Source organism: Jaculus jaculus, chromosome 1, assembly GCF_020740685.1.
Source record: "Jaculus jaculus isolate mJacJac1 chromosome 1, mJacJac1.mat.Y.cur, whole genome shotgun sequence".
NCBI lineage: Eukaryota > Metazoa > Chordata > Mammalia > Rodentia > Dipodidae > Jaculus > Jaculus jaculus.
The window spans coordinates 178,225,984-178,242,848 of NC_059102.1; the positions used below are offsets into that span (position 1 = coordinate 178,225,984).

The window sequence follows — 16,865 nt, forward strand, 5'->3', positions numbered from 1 at the left end:
TGTATATTGAAGAAAAAATAATGGAAACTGGAAACACAGAAATAGTTAAGTATGCCGGGCGTGGTGGCGCACGCCTTTAATCCCAGCACTCGGGAGGCAGAGGTAGGAGGATCGCTGTGAGTTCGAGGCCACCCTGAGACTACAGAGTTAATTCCAGGTCAGCCTGAGTCAGAGTGAGACCCTACCTCAAAAAAAAAAAAAAAAAAGAAATAGTTAAGTGCACAGGCCCAGAGGCAACTGTTTTACCACATGTGTGACAACTAGGATGCCACAGTGTTCTGTCCTGCCCCCACCACCACCACCAATTGACCTCCATATGATAGGATTCAAGGTGTGTATCACCATGCAGGGCAATTTTTTTGGTGTTCTGTTTGGCTGGAGAGATGGTTTAGCAGTTAATCCACTGGCCTGCAAAGCCTAAGGGCCCTAGTTCTATTACCCAGTGTAGTGAGTGTCTAGAAGTCCTGGCATGTTCATTCTCACTCTGTCTTTCTGTCTTTCTGTCTCCCTCACTATCCTCACCCGCCCCCCCACCCCCCACAAAAATTACTGAATGAGTCTGGAGATGTAGTTCTGTTGGAATAGTGCTTGCCTAGCTTGCTTGAAAGTCCTGGCTTCAGACCCTACCGCTGCACAAGCCAAGAGTGGTGATGCATGCCTGTAATTCTAGGGCTGTAGAGATGGAGACAGAAGGATTAGAACTTTGTGATCATTCTCTTGAGTTCAGGACCAGCCTGGGCTACATGAGAACCTATTCTTTTTTTTTTTTTTCTTCAAGGTAGAGGCTCATTCTAGCCCAGGCTGACCTAGAATTTACTGTGTAGTCTCATGAACTCCTATCTTAGCCTCCTGAGTGCTGGGACTAAAGGCGTGTGCCACCACGCCCGGTTTAAGAACAACTTTATCTTTAAAATAAACAAATTTTTGTTGTTTTTTTGAGGTAGGGTCTCACTCTAGCCCAGGACTACTTATAACTCTGTAGTTCCAGGCTGGTCTCTTAACTCACAGTGATCATCATACCTCTGCCTCCTGATCAGGTACTAGGATTAAACTTGCTCCTAATATATATATATATATATGTGTGTGTGTGTGTGTGTGTGTGTGTGTGTGTGTGTATTTTACTTTTGTTATTTTGAGGTAGGGTCTCACTCTAGCCTAGGCTGACCTGGAATTCAATATGTAGCCTAAGAGTGGTCTCGAACACACAGAAATCCTCCTTCTTAGGCCTCTGGAATACTGGGATTAAAGGTGTGTACCAGACCCAGCCAAAAATCTTAAATAATAGTGCATTGAATGTGTTTGGATGGATAAGGCTTATGTTCTTTTAAAAGTTCAGTGTTATAGTCATAAACACAACTTTTTTGTTGCTGGTGGTGGTGTTTTGTTTTGTTTTTTTCCTTCCGTGGCAGGGTTTCACTTTAGCTCAGGCTGACCAAGAATTCATTATGGGGTTGGAGAGATGGCTTAGAGGTTAAGGGCTTGCCTGTGAAGCCTAAGGACCCTGGTTTGAGGATCGATTCCCCAGGACCCACGTTAGCCAGATGCACAAGGGGGTGCACGCATCTGGAGTTCATTTAAGTTTATTTCAGCTTACAGTTCTAGGTTACAGTTCATGTTGGGGCATGGCTTCAGGAGTTGTATTCAGTTCATAATGTTGGTGTTCAGCCAGCTCTTTTTTTAAAAAAAATTATTTATTTTCAAGTAGAGAGAGAATGGGTATACCAGGGCCTCTAGCCACTGCAAGCAAATTCCAGATACATGTGCATCTGGCTTTACATGGGTACTGTGGAATCGAACTCTGGTTGTTAGGTTTTGCAGGCAAGCACCTTAACAGCTGAGCCATCTCTCCAGCCTCCCCCCCCCCCGCCCCCCCTGGAATTTACTATGGAATCTCAGGGAGGCCTCAAACTCATGGCAATCCTACCTCTGCCTCCCTGCTGGGATTAAAGGCGTGTGCCACCATGCCTGGCCTTTTTTTTTTTTTTTTTTAATTTAGAGAAAGAGAATGGCACGCCAGGGTCTAATGAACTCCAGATGCATGTGCCACCTTGTGTGGCTTATGTGGGTTCTGGAGAATTGAACCAAGATCCTCAGGCTTTGCAAGAAACTGCCTTAACTGCTAAGCCATGTCGCCAGCCTAAACACATCTTTTTAAATGTAATAGTTCCCTCTCCTCTTCTCACTCTAGCTCAGGGTGACCTGGAACTCACTGATTCTTACCTTAGCCTCCTGAGTGCTGGGATTAAAGGAGTGTGACACCACCATGCCTGGCTAAAATGTGATTTCTTTGACTGAGTTGGAATTTTGATATGGTTAAATTTACTCACTTTGGTGTCTACCTCTATGAGCATCTACAGTGAAACAGCCACTGTACTAAATGTCAAACATTTCTGTCTCCCACAGAGAAATTCTCTCATGCCCCATTGTTATTTGCTGGTTGTATGTTTGCCTCTATCAACAGTCTGTTTGCCATCCCTTTAGTTTCCAGACACCATTTTGTGACCCATTTTACTGCTCTACACAAGGATCTTTATCTCTGCACACCCTACTGGCAGGGGTAAAGACTAGCTCTTTCCATGAGATGGCACATAGCTAAGCTTAAGTGAAGGAATCTGTTCAGGGCTTTGCCCTTACTTAGGCTCCCTGCCTTGTGTTTGGAGAATCCATTTAGTTTCCTCAGAGAATATCTTTGTTAGGATTGTGACAGGTTGACATAAGTGGGAATGAAAGACCATTGATGGAGAGTGATGAGCACGCTAAACACTAATTTTCTTGCAATCAATGGGTATTTTGAAGGTCCAGAAGGAGCCAACCTGTTCATCTATCACCTGCCCCAGGAGTTTGGGGACCAGGACCTGCTGCAGATGTTTATGCCCTTTGGGAATGTCGTGTCTGCCAAGGTTTTTATAGACAAGCAGACAAACCTGAGCAAGTGTTTTGGTATGTTAATTTCTCTTCTAGTGTCAGAATGGGATTAAGTATTTTGTCCCTGAGAAAGAGAACAGGGACTGACCACAGAAAGAGCTGGGCTTAATTTGGCCTGTATACTACATGGCCTTAGGCAGATCCTGTGACCTCTTTTTAGCCTCATTTTTCTCATGTCTATACTGGAGGTGATGTTGTCTGCCTGTGTTACTGCTCCAGATGGAAAATAATGTATAAAAATGCCTTGGGAAATGGGAATACTGATAAATGGCAGGTGGTACTGTTAAGGGACCTAATTGATTAATTGATTTTACATGATATCATTTCCAGAGTTTTTGTCCTGCTGAAAATAATTGGGACTTGAGATTCAGCACATACAGCATCTCTTGTATAATGGGGATTTGAGACTCTCCTTGGTTTGTTAGGTCCCTCACCTAGGTTTCTACTTGTACACACAGGTTTTGTGAGTTACGACAATCCTGTCTCAGCTCAAGCTGCCATCCAGTCCATGAATGGCTTTCAGATTGGCATGAAGCGGCTTAAGGTGCAGCTCAAACGTTCAAAGAATGATAGCAAGCCCTACTGAGCGTGCTCCCCTCTGAGACTGGAGTGAGAGGGTCTTCTGGTAAGTGGGGGAGGAGCACCCTTAATGATTCAAAGCCCTAAGGCTGTGTGTTGACAGCCCTGGACCCTGATCCCTGCCACTCTCGCAGGCACAGCTTGCCCTGAAGACTCGGCTACTGCCTTCTGTGGGAGTTTCGCTTCGTACAGAGGACAAGTTTGAGCTTTGGTTTCCAGTGTTTTACTTTGGAGTTTAGGTGCCATATCCTGAGATTTTTTTTTTTGTTGTTGTTGTTGTTGTTGTTTTTGTTTTTGTTTTTTGGTCTCTCCCCCAACTTCCCTTCCCCTTTATTTAAAAGTTTGCTGTTTTATAACCAGTGTGTTGAGAAGGACCAACACCAAACCACCCAGGTGGAGTGGGAACTGGTTAAAAAATATGATTAGAATTTGCCCCAAACCATCACAAGAGAGAGGATTGAGTAGAAAAATGTTGACCTCCCACCCAATCTCCCTTCCTGAGTGCAAGGGCGGGTGAGATGAACTACTGTAAGAGGCAGAGCAAGGGGCAAGGAAGGAAGGGTGATGTGACACCTGATGCTCTGGCCGTGGAGGTGGACCCTCCTCCAGAACTCACTGCCTCCTGTGGAAAGACCTGAGTTTCTGAGTCTTATCCTGGATTTCTGTCCCTGTTTCCTAAAAGAGAGTCATCAATTCTCGGGAAATAAAGTACCCATTAAATTAGCCTGACACATGCAAATGACAGGGAGACATTGCCCATTACTAGCCATTCCAGCCCACCATTGGTATTACATTGCCCTGCCTGGCTGGTGGCTGTTTGGGAGAAGCAGCCAAAGAAGTCGTTTCTAGTTTATTTTGTCAAATTAGACCATGGCCCGTTTCCAACAGTTCCTTTTAAGAAAGTCTTTATGGAAGACATTGTGTGGTTTATTCCTCATAGTTCACCACAGCAAGAGGCATTACCTCCATCCTAAACCACAATGTTATCGTTAGAGTAGACCAGATCTAAGAAGCTCTTGCACCTTCTAGCTGAAAGGGGCACTGCTCATAGACAGAGTGATCAAAAGCCATTTTGTTGGGGGAAGAGAATTCTGCTTCTTGGCAGATCTGAATCAGACGGTCCCTTCAAGCAAAGATGCTGCGTTATCAGTGAGCAGGTGGTACTTGAAAAGGTGCAGAAATCCATGCCAGTCTCCTTGATTAAGTTGTCCCAGAGGTAGTATTCCCAAAGAGATCTGGCAGGCCCCTCTTCTGGCCACTTAGCTCCATCTTCTGCCCTTGAGGACAGAAGAAAGTACTGGACGTTTACAGCCTCCGTATGGATTTAGTGTTCATTTACCTCAGTATTACTGTGTTCATTTTGTCACCATGCTTAGTTAGCTCCCTGCTGCCTCTTACAGGTCTCACTCTAGCCCTAGCCTGTGTCCCACGCAGCCCCTGGGCTCTCCATCTGCTCCAAGAAGTGCTGTTTGGAATAGAGAGCCAGGATTCAAATGCTGCTGTTGGGAATGTGCAACTGGGCAGAGATAGCCCCGTTAGGATATGACTATTAGCCACATTCAGGGACTGGGTTTCTGGGTCTCTGGAAATGTAAACCTCACCTGACCCCTAGCAGCAAGAGATCAGAATACTGGGGTTGGTTTGCTTTTAAGTCAGATGGGGCCTCTCTCCTTGTACTGTCCTTGTGGGTAACAGACAGGGATTGACCATCTTCCTGTTGGTGGTTTTGGATTATCCCATTGAAGCTGGGACAGCTGGTCTCATAGTGATAACTTGAGTCTGTTGTCCTCTAAGAAACATACTTTTAAGATGAACCACGTACACTTGAATTCTGCGCACTGGGAGAAATATGTCCTGTGTTTCAAAGGATAAACTGTTCTAAAGGCTTCCATGGTCATGATGGGATTTTTTTAAATAAATGCAAAAACATAAAAAAGAAAAAAGAACAAAAAGAAAAAAAAAAGAAAAAAATGCTAGGTTGGGCAGGCACTGTTCTGAATCCCAACCAGCTACCAAGAATGTCATTTCTATTTTTATAGAAGTTTTATACAGCTCCGGGGTGGAGAATATTTATTACCTAAATTATATCTCTGGAAAAGGCCAGGATTTTTTAGAATCCAGAATGTGATTGTTGTACACACAGGGTGCTGTGTATGATTGAACTACTGACTTTCTGAGGCCGTTTGCAGCCCAGCTAACCTGCCCAAGGGGAAGGCTAACATTAATGCTGTGAATTGGCAGAGGAGAGAGCTGTGCTCCATGGGGTGCTACCGGTGCTATGCTCCCTAACCTTCTGTTCTGTCTTCTTCCTTGGCCAGAACTCCACTCCCTTCCTCCTTCCCCCTTCCCCATCTCCTCCACCTTCCTTGTATCGCCGTTTTTCCACATACTTATCCTGGTCTCTAGGACCTTATGAAACCATGACATGAGAGGCAGAGGTATGAGCCACCCTTTCCAAGCTTCTTGCCTGCTTGTGATTCCCAGAGTCCTTGCTCTGGTCTGCTTAGGCAGCTCGCCAACGGTAAGAGCCTCTGCTCTCTCTTCCCCTAGTCCAGTGCATTAGCATAGCAGTAGCACTGCCCTTGAGCACAGTTTTCTCTGCGGGCCAAAGATGGTTTTGCGAAGAAGCTGCTGCCCTGCAGTCTCATGATGTGAAAGGGCTCAGCTCCAAGAGTGGAGGCTCCCAGTCAAGTCTTAAGCAACCCTTTTCTGTTGTGTGGAGGTCTCACTTACAGTGTGTTTTCTGCTGTAGTTTTGTTTCTTACTTGGATTACATCATGCCATTGATTTGCCTTCAAAGCAGCCAGACCACTATCTCCTGGGTTCCACATGAGTGGCCAGGCCTACATGGAAGCTAAAGGCTTGGATTTCTGGGAACAAAGGGCCATCCCCCACAGGATTGAGCTGGAAACCCTGGCCTTCCACCCTAAAGAATCTTCCCTCCTCCAGCCAGCATCTTCTGCTCCCTCCCTCCCCTCAGGTCTAAACTAGGGAGAGGCTCTAGGCCCTGCTCCCCCAGAGGCTGTCTTTTCTGATGTGTTGGGTGCTTCGCAGGAAATCCAAGCCTTAGATTCCCTTCCCGTCTCTGGCAATTGGATGTTTTCTTGGTGTTCTCCATGTCCTTTTTGACTTTTCCCGTGTCCATTGTTAGCATGTGCACAGTTCCCTGTCATTGCCCCCCCCCCGCCCCGCCTCCGCATTTCAGGGCTGTACACACAGTGAGTGTCCTGTTCTCTCTCTCTTTGTTTGGATGTATTGCTCTGTGTAACTCAGTGGGTCTCCCTCTTTCTGGTTTGTTTTTTTTTCTAGATTCCTGCCGTTTGTTCATCGTTGTGCCTAAAGCATGTCGATGTGGCGTCAAGTACATCGTCCAAATCCCTGTCTCTTCAGCTTCTCTGATGCTTGAACTCTCACCTTTGACCTTGTGTTGACCTTTGATGCTGATGTGTATTTTTATTATGTTTGTTTCTTTCTTTGTTTTTTCTTTTTCTTTCTTTTTTTTCCCTTTTGTGCTGCCAAAATTGGTTTTGCTAGAACGACTGCTGAAGGGAAAAATATTTAAACTTGCATTTGAATATAAAAAAAATCTATTTTTCTAGAACTTCATAAGATAACCACTTGATTTTGTGATTCCAATTCTTTGTAATTGTCTTCAGAGCAGCCCTACTAGCACATACCGCGTGGTGTTTGTACTTCTGTGAACACACGGCCAGTCCGTCTCTAGGCTTTGTTTCTCTGTGTGCTTAGTTTTAAGACAACCTTGAAGAAAAAATGAAATAAAAGATGTCACTCAAACCTTTGAGGCTCCTGAGCACATTTTGCTGATATAGTTTGTGGGGCTTGAGGAGACTGCATGTGTTAATTTTTTGTTTTTCTTGAGTTTTCAATTGCAGAAAACACCTGAATCCCCCTCCCTTTTTGACCGAAGGCTGCAGTTTGGGCCCAAGCCAGCCTCTTTCTTTTCTTTGGTAGTTCTTCCCTGGAGCGTCTGGGGAAACCTTAGGGTCTCTTGCTCCTTCCTGTCAGCTCACCTCCATGCTTATTCCTACAGTCTCCACGGCAAAATGTGATGCTTTGAAATTTTTTTGTTTTTGTGTTTTTGTTTGATTTTTTTTTCCTTTCCTACTAAAATTACGCCCAGAAAAAAAGTTTTGCATGTTTCCTGCTGTTTCTTCACACCTTCGTATATATCACCTTCACCTCTATGTTTTCTATAGTTTGTGCAAAAACTGACTGATTTAAAGGGGTTTCAAAGAAGCTGTTTTAAATTGTTGTGGGGTTGATTTTCTTTATTTCAAGATTGTACTGTTTTATTTTGAAATAGCAACTTTCTCCTCTATTGCCCTTAGTGTGTCTGCCTGTGCACTTAGACTGTTGCCTTGTGTGGCCTCTAGGTCTCAGTGGGGCATCCAGGAGGCTGGCTACTCTGCCCCAAAGGCTACAGGGGTTGAGAGGCAGAGAGCTAGAACCAAAGGTGGCTGTGGGTGGACAAAAGGCTTAGCACATCAAGGCTTGCACCCGGAGGAGGGAGAATGCTCCTAAACACCCAGAGAAGGCCGTCTGCGACTAAGCGGCAGTCTACCTGCCAGCGCTTTTCCTAGGTGACAAGCACAAAACTACAGTCTTCACACTGTTTACAGCCCTGGGCACCATTCACCCACCCTGGCTCTTTGCCATGGCTCTGCTCTTGCTTAGCTAGTGGGATGGGGGTAGGGGCAGGGATTTGTTTTTTTAATTGGGTGAAGAGCCAAATAGCTACTGTCCCCTGGGTGCCTAGCCAGCCAGTTCTTTGGTTTCCAAAGGGGAACTTACACCCTCTTCTCTCATAGCACCATCCAGCCTCAGGGAATTGAGGGAGAATGTGAATAGAGGGGAGGAGGCTAGGGAGATGAGTGAACAGAGATGGATCTTTGGAAGAAGAGGCAGCAGATCCCACCCAGGCCCAAGTGCTGGTGGGAGGGAGAACTGGGAAGCAAGATTGTCCAGGGAAGGGTGGTGAGTTGCAGCAGGGGACGTGGGGTGGGAGGCGGGTAGAAGCAGTGTCTGGCGTCAGCCATACTGGGGCTGGTGGCAGAAGGGATTCCAGCAGAATTTCTGCTTTGGGATCCTGCAGGTTGCCCAGTAGTATGCTTGAGGCCACCTTGGAAGAAAGGGCAGTCAAGTAGAGACCCCGTGTACAGTAGGCTGCTTAATGTCCCGGAAGGGGTGGTAATTGGATGGAAAGAGGCCAGAAGCCACAGCCTGAAGGCCTGCTGTGTGCCCCACAGTCTGACTGCACAGGGCCCCTCTTGGAGGGGGCGCTTAGGCTTCCCTTCCTATGTATTGAGAAGCTGTGTTTGCCAATATATTTTGCTTTCAATTCCAAGAGGAGCTCTGGGAAAACCTGTGGATAAAACCAAATGCCAAACGTTGGATGTTGTTTCCTTTTCCTTTACTCACTGATTGTTTTAATTGTTCTGTAGTGGTTTTAATGGATTTGAGACCCTGGAGCGGCAGCTGCCTTTCTGATTTCCAGCTGCTTTTTGTGAATAATTTAAAAAGAAAAAAAAAAGAAACTTTACATTTTGGAGACAAACCTGTGTGAGTTTTTTATTGGTACAAACGTTGTATTTAACACTAGGGGTTTTGTACAGTTTTTTGCCTTTTCTACTAGAAAACAATGTAAAGTGATTTCACAATGTGAAGAGAAAAAAATTGCCACTATGACCAAACGCACAGTCTGTTCTGCAGCCACAACGGGATTCAATCAACTCAGTCGTGATTCAGCCGTAGAAATGCTTTTCCTTGACCTTGTTTGAGCTTTCCTTTTTTCCTGTTTTGATTTGCAAAAGAAAATGTCTTTTTGTGTGAACTTGTGTTGTACTCTGTAGAAAATTATGGATTTTTGCTTTAATGGTTTTTTAAAAAAAGGCAAGAAGGGCCCTTGTAGCTTTTCTTACCTAATCACAGTTTGTGTAGTGGATTAAAAAAAAAGAAAAAAAAAAGTTGTTGCAAAGTTTGAAGCAAGGGAGTATGTGTTTAAAGGGACTCTCCTTCCCTTTTGTGTGTTTTCCTTTTGTCCCAATGAAACCTAAATCTGTTTTAATTGCACAGACACACGGACAAAAAGTCATTTTGTATCTGCCAAGTGTGGTACCTTCCTTTGTTTATTTGCTATTAAACTGTTTGAGAAGAACTGATGTTGTCTTCAGAGTTGTTAATTGCTGAGGGTGGGCAAGGGTCCCTCAAGGCTGGATTAGTGGGGTTTCTAAAGCAGTGGAAGGGGGTTGGCCAAGCTTCACCTTGACATACCTGATGGTGGTACAGCTGAGCTGCTACCCAGGGCTCCTGAACTAAAATGTTACTTCTCTAAACACTGCCTGCAGACTCTCCTTGCATGTGGCAAGATCACCTTAAAACATGTAGGCAGCCTTAATTTTGTGTGCTTCTCTGTTATCAGTGGTGGTTGTCCCATTACAAAACTGGTCCAGACAAGTTACTGCTGAAGTTCCTCCTCTGTTGCTGCAGAGCGGCCAGCATGAATACCAGACCAGGGAAGTCGTCTTCTTTAGGCCTCTGAGGCTCCAACCCAAAGTAGCTGTGCTTTTCAGATACCTTGAGTTAACTCAGTGATGCCAGATCATTCTCTAAGGAGGGCCCACACCTATAGCTGCTCTGACTTCTGGGAAATTGTGACTTGCCACTGAACCAAGAGAGGCTCCAGTGCTTGAGCTAATGAATAAGCCTTCTCACCAGGCGTGGTGATGCACAACTTTAATCCCAGCACTTGGGAGGCAGAGGTAGGAGGATCATGGTGAGTTCCAGGCCACCCTGAGACTACATAGTGAACTCCAGGTCAGCCTGGGCTAGAGTGAGACCCTATCTTGAAAAAAAACAAAACAAATAATAAAATAAAATAAAGAATAAGCCTTCTGACCCTACCCAGGTCTTCACTGTTAGTGCCATCCTGGGGAGGCCAGCCGTTATGAAGCTGGAGCCTCTCTGGAGGCTACAATTAGCACATGGTCTGTTGGTGTGCCAGGCCTTGACCCTCTTATTAGTGTCTCCTGTTTGGATTTCCCATACAGTATTACATTGAGTAGTAGCCCATGATAGTCTGTGAAACAAGGGTTCTGAACACTGATACTGGGGAATGTTAGCTACCTCCCAGGGCCTAGTGGCATACTCTGAGAAATGGGGCAGAAGGGCTAGAGATGTTGATGGTTAAAGGCACTTGCAAATCCTAATTAACCCAGTTCAATTCCCCAGTACCCACGTAAAGCTGGGTGCATGAAGTAGCACATGCATCTGGAGTTCATTGGCAGCAGCACACCCCCTCTAATAAATAAAAATAAATCAGGGGTCTGGAGAGATGGCTTAGTGGCTGAGGCACTTGCCTGCAAAGCTTAACAACCTGGGTTTGATTCCCCAGTACTACATAAAGCCAGATGCAAGTGGTGCTGCATGTATCTGGAGTTAGTTTATAGTGGCAAGAGGCCCTGGCACCCATTCGTATTTCTTTCTCTCCTCTCCCCTGCAAATAAAATTTTTAAAAATCAGGCAAGGGCTGGGGAGATGGCTTAGCAGTTACATGCTTGCCTGTGAAGCCTAAGGACCTGAGTTAGAGGCTCAATTCCCCAGGACCCACGTTAGCCAGATGCACAAGGGGCCACATACGTCTGGAGTTCGTTTGCAGTGGCTGGAGGCCCTGGCGCGCCCATTCTCTCCCTCCCTCCTCCCCTCTCTCTCTCCCTCTCCCCCCCTTTGTCTCTCAGTCCCTCTCTCTCAAGTAAATAAACAAAATTTTTTTTTAAAATCAGGCAACATATCCTGGCGTTGTGATGCACACCTTTAATCCCAGCATTCAGGAGGCGGAGGTAGAAGGATTGCTGTGATTTCAAGGTCACTCCGAGACTACGTAGTAAATTCTAAGTCAGCCTGGACTAGAATGAGACTCTACCTCAGGGGAAAGAAAAAAATATCAGGCAAAAGGGCTGAAGGAATTACTTAGTGGTTAAGGCATGTGCCTGCAAAACCAAAGGACCCAGGTTTGATTCCTCCCTCCTCCCCCCCCCCCCCCATATAAGCCAGATGCACAAGTGGTGCATGTGTGTGTCTGAAGTTCGTTTGCAGTCACTGAAGGCTCTGGAGCACCCATTTTGTCTATTTCTATCTCCCAAATAAATAAATAAAAATTTAAAAATACATTTAAAAAAATCAGGCAAGAAAGAAGCTTCACAGACTTGGTTTAACCCAGCATCTGCAAGGCTTATTGTCCACTTGCTCCCCCAGAAAAGCAGCAGTCGTGGGATTCAAAAGATCTTGTCAGCAGGGCATGGTAGCACTCTCCTTTAATCCCAGCACTGGGGAGACAGAGGTAGGAGGATCACTGTGAGTTCAAGGCCACCCTGAGACTACATAGTGAATTCCAGGTCAGCCTGGGATAGAGCAAGACCCTATCTCAACAAAACAACAATAAAATAGACCTTGTCAATGAAATCATTCCTTTAATTGCTGTTATTCAAGTCAACATTATGTTTAAAAAAATTACATTTGCAATCAGTAGGGTAATGAATACCAGGACATCTTACCGCTGCAGACAAACTCCAGACACGTGTGCCACTTTGTACATCAGGCTTTATTTGGGCTCTTAGGAGTTGAACCTGGGCCTTTAAGTGTGGCATGCCAGTGCCTTAACCACTAAGCTGTCTCTCCAGCCCCCAAATCCAGGACTTTTTTTTTTTTTTTGGTTGAGTTAGGGTTTGAAACACTCTAGCCCAGGCTCACCTGGAATTCACTATGTAGTCTCAGGGTGGCCTTGAACTCATGGCAGTTCTCCTACCTCTGCCTCCCAAGTGCTGTGATTAAAGGTGTGTGCCACCATGCCCAGCTAAATCCAGGACTTCTAATAATAATTTGCAAGTAGTTATCTTAACTAATGTTAGTTGACTATACCACAATCAGATAATAGGAAAAATACATGATGCTCATTATATATTCCAGTCTTCAAATTACTAATTTATTTATTTAAAGAAAGTATGGGCACTGCAGGGCCTCTTGCTGCTGTAAATGAACTGCAGATGCATGTGTCACTTTGTGCATTTGACTTTATATGAGCACTGGGGAATTAATTAAACCCAGGCTCAGGCTTTGCAAGCAAGTGCCTTTAACCGCTGAGCCATCTCACCAGCCCATATATTTCAATCTTTACATCATTCCCAAGCATTGGCTATTGTTCCCCTCCCCAATTTACAAATGAACAAATCAGTTTCAGAAACTAGGTTGCCTACCAGAAAATGATGTATACTCGGAATTAAACTGGGTCACCCATCTCTGGAGTCCTTCCTCAAGTACCAGGTAGAGATGACTCAAAAGCAAATAATGGTGTTTCTCCTCACAGATAATTGCAGTCCTCGGAGCTCTAGGGAGGGTAAACTTAAGAACTCTGTAGGTCTTGTACCTATCCCTCATCTCTGGGTGGTAACTATCTCTTTTGAATGAATGTTTGGGTTGCTAGAGGGTCTCAGTGGTCACTGTGTTCCTGTAAGGTGCCACCACCTACATGCAACCAGGATCCTTCTGGGGTACTTCTCTGCTAGTTTTGGTGTCTGCCCTTCTCTGGTTTATCTAATGTTTCCTTTTTGTTTTGTTTTTTGTTTTTACAACAGAGGCTCTTGTTTTAGCCCTATCTCACTGTGCAGCTGGCCGTGGACTCTCATCAATCCTCCTACCTCTGCTGGGATTCAAGGTGTATACCCCCCATGCCCGGTCTAACGTTCATTTTTGTTAGTTTTTTATATTGTGGCAAAATTCATACAACAAAATTTACTGTTAACCATCTTTAATTTTTTGTTTGTTTTTTCAAGGTAGGATTTCACTCTGGTCCAGGCTGAACTGGAACTCACTCTCTAGTCCCAGGATGGCCCTGTCAGCAATCCTCTTACCTCTTAGCCCTGCCTCCTGAGTGCTGGGAATAAAGGTGTGCACCACCATACCGTATTTATTTATTTTTTTTTTTTTTTTTTTTTTTTTTTTTTTTTGGTTTTCTGAGGTAGGGTCTTACTCTGGCTCAGGCTGACCTGGAATTAACTATGTATGTAGTCTCAGGGTGGCCTCGAACTCACAGTGATCCTCCTACCTCTGCCTCCTGAGTGCTAGGATTAAAGGCGTGCGCCACCATGCCCGGCAATTTTTATTTATTTATTTATTTATTTATTTATTTATTGGTTTTTCACAGTAATGTCTTGGTCTAGTACAGGCTGACCTGGAATTCACTTTGTGTTTTTTGTTTTTGTTTTTGTTTTCCTTTTTGGTTTTTCGAGGTAGGGTCTCTTTCTAGCCCAGGCTGACCTGGGATTCATTATGGAGTCTCAGGGTGGCCTCGAACTCATGGCCATCCTCCTACGTCTGCCTCCCAAATCAAGTGCTGGGATTAAAGTCATGTGCTACCATGCCCAGTATCTTTTTATATATGGCTCTACACTCACTTTTTGCTGCATTCCTTTTACTTGTTGCGATGATTTTCTTGGTCAGCATACAGCTTACAAAGTCAGCCTGGGCATACAGCTAACAAAGTGAGCCTGAGCTACACAGCCAAACCTGCTACCAAAAGAGCTAGGTGTGGTGGTGTGCCCCTGTACTCCCTGCACCTGGAAGGTGGTAAAGGCTAGAGAATCTGGAGTTCAAAGTCATCCTCAGCCACACAGCAAGGCCAGCGATGGGCTTCCTGAGACCCTCTCCAGAAGACAAAGTCTAGTAGATTTTTGAAGGTGAACTGGTTATATTACGTCAGTCAGTGCTTGCTGCACAAGCATGAGAACCCGAGGGCAGATGGTTAGGATCGTCGCAAAAGCCTGGCCCAGTGGTGCACAGCTGTGATCCCAGGGGCAAGGACATCCCTGGGAAGACTCCAGCATCAGCCTCTGGCCTCAGTGCCCACAAACGTGCCACACATAGACATACAGTTGTGCACAGGGGACTGGGAAAGTGACTCAGTGGTTAAAGGTGCTTTCTGGCATGGATTCCATTACCCAGCCAACCATGAAAAGCTGAACCCCCCAAAACAGGTAGCTCAAGATTAACATCTGCAGTGCCAAAAGGCCCTGACACACTGGCAAAATAAATAGAGCTCTTTTTTAAAAAAATGAAATAAATTGTAAAGATAATTGTATTAGGGCCAGCTGAGGTAGGAGGATCACCATGAGGGTTTTTTTGGTAATTTTTAATGCAGTTTTTAATTTTTTTAATTTATTTATTTATTTATTTATTTGAGAGTGACAGACACAGAGAGAAAGACAGAGGGAGAGAGAGAGAATGGGCGTGCCAGGGCTTCCAGCCTCTGCAAACGAACTCCAGACGCGTGCGCCCCCTTGTGCATCTGGCTAACATGGGACCTGGGGAACCGAGCCTCGAACCGGGGTCCTTAGGCTTCACAGGCAAGCGCTTAACCGCTAAGCCATCTCTCCAGCCCTTAATGCATTTTTTGTTTACTTTTATTTATTTATTTATTTGAGAGCTACAGAGAGAGGAAGACAGACAGAGAAAGAATGGGTGCACCAGGGCCTCCTGCCACTGCAGATGAACCCCAGACGTGCGCCCCCTTGTGCATCTGGCTAATATGGGTCCTGGGGAATCGAGCCTTGAACTGGGGTCCTTAGGCTTCACAGGCAAGCACTTAACTGCTAAGCCATCTCTCCGGCCCAAGGTTTTTTGTAATTTTTGTTATTGACAACTTATATAATTATACACAATAAATCCTCTCTCAGTTTCCCCTTCACAAATTCACTCTTCATCATATCCCTTCCCCCTCTCAATTAGACTCTTGTGCTTTATTTCTTTGAGGTAGCCCGTGGTTCATTACATAATCTCAGGTTGGCCTCAAACTCACAGTGATCCTCCTATCTCTGCCTTCCAAGTGCTGGGATTAAAGGAATGCACCACCATGCCCGGCTCTGTCTTTTATTTTTATGTCATCGTCTTTTCTTCCTATTATGATTGGTCTTTTTTTTTTTTTCTTTTTTTGTTTTTTTTTGTTTTTCGAGATAGGGTCTCACTCTAGCCCAGGCTGACCTGGAATTCACTATGTAGTCTCAGGATGGCCTCAAACTCATGGCAATCTGCCTACCTCTGCCTCCCGAGTGCTGGGATTAAAGGCGTGTGCCACCACGCCCGGCCTGATTGGTCTTGTATAGGTAGTGTCAGGCTGTTTTGTGTCTAGAAGACTGCATTTTAAGCAGTCCTATCCTTTGGCTTTTACATTCTTTCCTCCACATCTTCTGCATTGGACCCTGAGCCTTGGAAGGTGTGACAGAGATGTTTTAGTGCTGAGCACTCTCTGAAAAGAGAAGCTTCTCTAATACAAAAGGGAGTATAGCATTAATATAAGTGTGAACATTAAGAGAAGTGTTTACTAAGCAGTTTGGCAAGCCTAGCATGTACATTTAACCAGACACCAGCAGGCATACTATACCCCTCTGGCTTATGACCTCCCTAGTCATAGGTTTTCAGTGTCAGGCATGTAGTCCCTCCCATGGAGCAGGCTTCCAGTGCAATTAGTGAGCATTTGGTTTCCTCCATAACAGACATGCCACTATTGTACCTGATAACCTCTCTCCCATAGGAGTGCATGCAGTATAGCTCTTTTTTTCCCCCACACAGTTACAAAAAATGTTTTATTTAGAAGACACAGCATTGTAAGAAAAAAAATTAGAATCATCATCCTACAATTGTTCAGTTTTGCTTTCTTCATTTTAACAATATTATCTTATTCAAAGAATGGCAGATAGCTGGTCACACTTAACTCATGTGTCCACACTTGACCAGAGGCCTCACGCATATGGTAAGGTTGAACATTTTCTCAGTTCTACTTGTAAGCTATCTCATTTATATTAGTGCTGAAGAACTACATAGAAAAATAACAACAACAACAAAAAAAAAGCCTACATAGACTGTTTTATTTTTATTTATTTATTTATTTTTGGTTTTTCGAGATAGGGTCTCACTCTAGTCCAGGCTGACATGGAACTCATTATGTAGTTTCAGGGTGTCCTTGAACTCACAGCAATCTACCTACCTCTGCCTCCCAAGTGCTGGGATTAAAGGTGTGCGCCACCACGCATCTTGTTTTTTTTGGGGGGGTTTTTTTGTGGTTTAGTTTTTTCGGGGTAGGGTCCCACTCTAGCTCAGGCTGACCTGGAATTCACACTGTAGTCTCAGGTTGACCTTGAATTCACAACAGTCCTCCCACCATGGTGGTACATGCCTTTAATCCCAGCCCTTGGGAGGCAGAGGTAGGAGGATTGTTGAGAGTTCAAGGCCACCCTGAGACTACATAGTTAATTCCAGGCCAGCCTGGACCACAGTGAGACCCTACCTCGAGGGGA

General features: G+C 44.9%; 1 protein-coding gene across 6 annotated transcripts in view; it reads left to right on the forward strand.

The window, feature by feature from the left end:
* The window catches only part of Celf1 (CUGBP Elav-like family member 1), a 104,979-nt gene extending 95,300 nt beyond the window's left edge, over positions 1-9,679 (forward strand). For 5 of the 6 annotated variants that reach the window (XM_045142389.1, XM_045142390.1, XM_045142387.1 and 2 more), the window contains 3 exons: positions 2,797-2,940; positions 3,384-3,550; positions 6,814-9,679. In XM_045142389.1, the coding sequence (XP_044998324.1) occupies positions 2,797-2,940; positions 3,384-3,511 (272 nt within the window). In that variant the 3' untranslated portion in view covers positions 3,512-3,550; positions 6,814-9,679. Of the gene's footprint in view, positions 1-2,796; positions 2,941-3,383; positions 3,551-3,638; positions 5,525-6,813 lie in introns of those variants that run through there. The other variant, XM_045142388.1, reaches the window with a different exon arrangement.
* The last annotated feature ends 7,186 nt before the right edge of the window (positions 9,680-16,865 follow it).